We start from the raw sequence: 4,603 nt of genomic DNA on the forward strand, positions 1-4,603 counted from the left end.
GACCCGTTGAGGATCGATTTGCCCACGATATATATAGAGAATGTAACCAACAACGACATGCCATCCAACTCTGTGATCTCAACTGCCAAACTAATACATACTACAGCTTGATTTCCCATTGATGCATCTACATTTTCAGAGCTTGATTAATTCAATCAAACTCTTGCAACAGGATAGTTGTGTAACTATGGTGATACTATGATTTAGCCTCTTCAAAGGTATCGACTCTAGTCTTGTCAGACAATGAGGTATCAACTGTAGATAGTAGTTCAAATCATGTATAACCATTCAGTTTCCAGAATTAATCATATTGCAACTTGTAAGTAGAAGTCAATCACTGGCTAGCCTGTACCCATGTGCCACACTGCTAGGATATGATTCAGAGAGGAAGCTATCAGAGATTAGTCGCCGTGCAGAAATGAGCAAATAGTACTGACAAATATTTCAAGCTGTAGCCACTACCTGGTAAGCTTTCTTTCACAACTTGACTTATATCAAAGGACTAGCAGTACACAAGAACAGACAATCTCCTCTCTCAATTTTTGTATTCGCCCATTAAAATTCTATCTTAATTACAGTGTAATAGTATATAGTTGCAAGTGTGTGCATTCAATATATATAATCTTCGAGAGATGGAAAAGAAGAGGGTAAAAGAATGTGAATGTGATGAGATGAACTAGGAACAAAATGTAATCATAATCTACTTGGTGGCAAGGTTGTCGAGAGCTTGCTGCAACACTGGCCTGAATCGGGTGACGTCAATGGTGATGTCCTGGCCGTCCATGAGCGTCTGCTTCATGAAGGCGAACCCTCTCTTGTGCAGACCCGTCGGGTTGGTGAAGATCTCGTCGCCGGCGGGGTACTTGTCCTTGAGCGAGCTCTCGGCGACGGCGATCTCGTACTGGATGTAGTTGAGCCCCATCGCCGCCGCCGGCTCGCCGTAGTCCATGCGCGCGATCCACTGGAGGCCGCCCCATGGCACCACCTGCACCATCGTCGCTCCCGGCGGCAGGAACATCATGTTCGTCAGGCCGGCGCCATGGACGCCGAGCAGCGCGTCGCACGAGTTGATCAGCTTCCCCACCTGCTCGATGGAGTTCCCCACGTCCGACTCGTTCACCACCACCTCGAACCCGACCTCCTCCGCCGCGCGGACCACGGCGTCGAGGTTCAGGAGCAGCCTGGTGCGCCCCCGGGAGATGACCAGGAGGCGCGGCCGCCGCCCGGTGCCGTCGCCGAGCCGCGTCGGCGCGTCGCGCGGCAGCGACAGCGCGCGGCGGAGGAACCGCGTGAAGTCCGGCGTCGCCAGCCCGTCCAGGCTGCGCTCCCGCTCGATGATGAGCTCCCGGTGCGCGCGGAGGCTGACGACGGCGCTCGGGAAGCAGTGCACCTCGCCGGCGGCGCCGGCCTTGGCGAGGTCGATCGGCGCGTGGCGCGACAGCTCGCGGAGGAGCTTGTCGTACTTGACGAGCCACCACGACGCCACGTTCACCATCACCAGCTGCACCCCGCCGCGGTAGCGCTGCACGGTGTTGTACAGCGGCACGATCACGTCGGAGAAGTCGTGGAAGATGTTGCCCGTGTACCCGCCGATGGAGAACGCCACGGCGGGCACGTCGTGCGCCCGCGTGCACCGCGGCGCGCCCGCCGCGTCGCCCGTGGCGCGCACGGTGATCTCCGTGACGCGCCCCATGCACGTCGCGTCGCCCTTCCGCGGGTACGGCCGCACCTTGTGCGACACCGCCGCCGCCGCCGGGTCGACGACGACGACGAACTCCGACGTGTTGGCCGCCATGCGGACGTCGCCGGAGAAGTCGCAGATGTCGGTGCGGAAGTCGGAGAAGTCGCAGAGCGGCCGCCGGTCCACGGAATCTGCGTTCATGGCGCGCACGTTGTCCGCCACGTTAGTTGGTGCCCAAAATTCAAAATTAAACTGCACTTGCAGTATTAGACATGGCGTTGATTTTAATTAATTCCTCGGTTTGAAATTAATCACGTACGTGACGTCACCGTTTGCTCCGGCGTGCGAGCTGGCTCGCCGGCGTCCTGCAGCTTCACCGGAAGCTGCTGCTGATTCTTCTCCTCCACTGTAAAAGAAGAAGAAACACGATTTTTTCTCTTGAGAAAATTAAATTTCAACGGAATTTGGAATTCTGCAATAATTTGACTGCGTGCAGGTGTGTGATGGGTACATGGCTGGTCGGGACGAGCAGTGGTTTCTTCCACGGCGGCCGTGGTCTTCACGGCGTTGTCCTCGTCGGCGACTGGCAGGTGGGTTCAATTTAGAGGTCAGATTTTCTCCATGAAAGCTACAGGCGAGTCAAAAACCAGTCCTTTGCGAAAGTTGCAGTTGCGTCGTATACCTGCAGGTGCAGCCTCGTCGCCGGAATCTGCCGCGACACGCTCCGCCGCCTCCTCCGCCTCTTCCGATCTCTCGCCGGCGACCTCCTGGATTATCACCGTGTCTTTCACCCCTACCAATTAATTCAGTATAAGTTCATAAGAAAAACGAACTAAATCTATGGACAGAATAATGAATGATTATGGGTTACATATATACATTCTGTCTTTTCAGCGGTTTGATCGACGCTCTGCTGCATATGAGCATGTCTCTCTCCCTGCTGCGGCAGGATGTCGACATGGAAATCCCGGGTGAGGCCGCCGGACGATGATCGGTGCAGCATCTTCATCGCCGGCATGCGTGCGTCTTCCAACGACTCCCTGGGGCTCACTGCATATGCAATGCAGTTCAGACTTTTGCTGCTTAATTTGCACCGAGTGCATATGCATGATGCAACGGAGATCGAGATCGATGATAAGAAAGAAAGTGAGAGGAGGAAGAAGAAGAAGAAGAAGAAGAAGAGATGAAGAAGAACATACGGGTGGAGAAGACGGTGGCGTCGGGGCGGGAGGAGAGGAGGAAGGTGAGGGAGATGAGGAAGCAGCCGACGACGATGGTCAGCAGCCTGAACCTCTGCGACTCGAACCGCAGGGCGTGCAGCCGCCCGCTGCTCCCCCCCGGCTTCATGGCTTCAGCTACCTTCTTCTTCTTCTTCTTCTTCCTCTCTTGCTAATGGCGGCTTAGCTCTGCATGCCTCCTCTCGTCGTCAGGCTAAGCTAGCAAGCTAGAAAGTGGAAGCTTCTGTGCACAAGCAAAATGGAAGGCAGAGACGATCGGGTTATATTCTTCTCTCTCTCTCTTTCAGTTCCCTGCTTGCTTGTCTGTCAGATCGACTATGCCTGTGCCGTTGGGTTGGTGCAGTGCAGTGCACCTCCGATATTGTCAAGCAAATTCGAGCTTCTTCTCGTGCGTGAATTGGACAACTGAACCTGGCACTCGCTCTCTGCGACGTATATGAATTGAAAGAGCTAGCTTTGATGTGCTAGCATTACCGAACCATGCATACTTACTATACTGATCTACTTACATTGGATGACCTCCTTCGGTCATCCCCCCCAAAAAAAAAAAACTATACTGATCTACTACTTCTTTCTGCCTTACTTTTTTTTCCCTAGTTCTTTTAACGAATTTGCCGGGTCATGCAAGTTTGTAGGACGTGTTTGTGGAGGTCCATGTTCTTCAATTCACCGTGCGATATATTCCATCTCCTAGATATTCTTGAATTTTCTAATTCATGCAGCTGATGGGGGTGTGCTGTACGTGGATGGCACGCAAAAAAGAAGAAGATTGGTCTTATTCAGATTCAGAACCATTAATTTTGAGTTTTTGACTACTCAGACTCCATTGCAAAACTAGTACTGATGATTGATTTCTTCAGCATCAGACTCCATGCATGTTACCTTGGTCAAGTGATTGATGGGTGTATATACATGTACATACTGAGATATATAATCAATGTGCAGCACGGCATGGACAGTTGGAGATCAACAGCGAATCATAGGGTCGTCTACAGAAACATATGCTACTATCATTGAAGAATATGGAGTTCAATAATGGATTCAAGTTAATGACTCCTACCTATATAGGAGTATCTATTGTAACTGTGCTTTGTCCCATGTGATTAATTTTTCTCAACTAATACTAGCAGTGGTATGATACTGTAGTATATCATTCCCTCCACCAACTCCCTAGCGCTGTTTCTTTCAGACGATCGAGCTTATATCATTCGTTCACGGATGGATGATGCCACCAAATACATGCATTTCATATGGTTCACGGCAATTTTGTATTGAACAAAGTAACACAAAGTTGAATTGATCACAAATTAAATCGATGGTCTATTCATGTAGTATATGTTATTCAAGAAACTCTGTACACGTTTCTTGCACTATTCTTTGTCTGAAGGATCCTGAAACATTTGTAGTTTTGCAAGCACCTTTGTACTGACTGAAAATGGGATACTGCTAGTTTTTTTTTTTTTCGAATGCGCAAAATAATTACACTTCAATACATTAAAAAGGAAAAAAAGGAAAAAAGAGTTTTTTTTACACAACGCAATCAGCCAAACAGGCCTATACTAGGGGAAGGAAGAAAAAGCAAAACAAAAACCGTAGCTAGGAAAAAAGAAAAACTACTACGGCAGCTAAACACAACTCCGATAAGTGGGAGGAGGGGAAGAGCCACACTACACTCCAAAAAAAA

General features: G+C 50.1%; 1 protein-coding gene across 2 annotated transcripts; it reads right to left on the minus strand.

Annotated features, from left to right (window-relative positions):
• Positions 1 to 528: 528 nt before the first annotated feature.
• Positions 529 to 3,421, minus strand: LOC4326077 (alpha-1,3-arabinosyltransferase XAT2-like). Of its 2 annotated transcripts, none has more exons than XM_015766822.3 (6): positions 2,881 to 3,421; positions 2,561 to 2,731; positions 2,364 to 2,474; positions 2,193 to 2,264; positions 2,001 to 2,087; positions 529 to 1,872 (listed from the first exon to the last, which is right to left on the minus strand). In XM_015766822.3, the coding sequence occupies exons 1-6, from the start codon at positions 3,026 to 3,028 to the stop codon at positions 701 to 703; spliced, it is 1,761 nt and encodes a 586-aa protein (XP_015622308.1). In that variant the 5' UTR covers positions 3,029 to 3,421; the 3' UTR covers positions 529 to 700. The 2 variants fall into 2 exon arrangements, with proteins under 2 accessions (XP_015622308.1, XP_015622310.1); XM_015766824.3 differs by having other exon boundaries at positions 2,561 to 2,760; positions 2,881 to 3,151.
• Positions 3,422 to 4,603: the final 1,182 nt, after the last annotated feature.

This window comes from Oryza sativa, chromosome 1 (genome assembly GCF_034140825.1).
Source record: "Oryza sativa Japonica Group chromosome 1, ASM3414082v1".
NCBI lineage: Eukaryota > Viridiplantae > Streptophyta > Magnoliopsida > Poales > Poaceae > Oryza > Oryza sativa.

Bases quoted from the DNA above. Each gene is read 5' to 3' on its own strand.
- LOC4326077 (XM_015766822.3), bottom strand. From the start codon at position 3,028: ATGAAGCCGGGGGGGAGCAGCGGGCGGCTGCACGCCCTGCGGTTCGAG. The intron at 2,475-2,560 runs GTATATATGTAA...ATTAATTGGTAG, and splicing joins AACCGCTGAAAAGACAGAAT to GGGTGAAAGACACGGTGATA. The intron at 1,873-2,000 runs GTACGTGATTAA...CCATGAACGCAG, and splicing joins GGAGCAAACGGTGACGTCAC to ATTCCGTGGACCGGCGGCCG.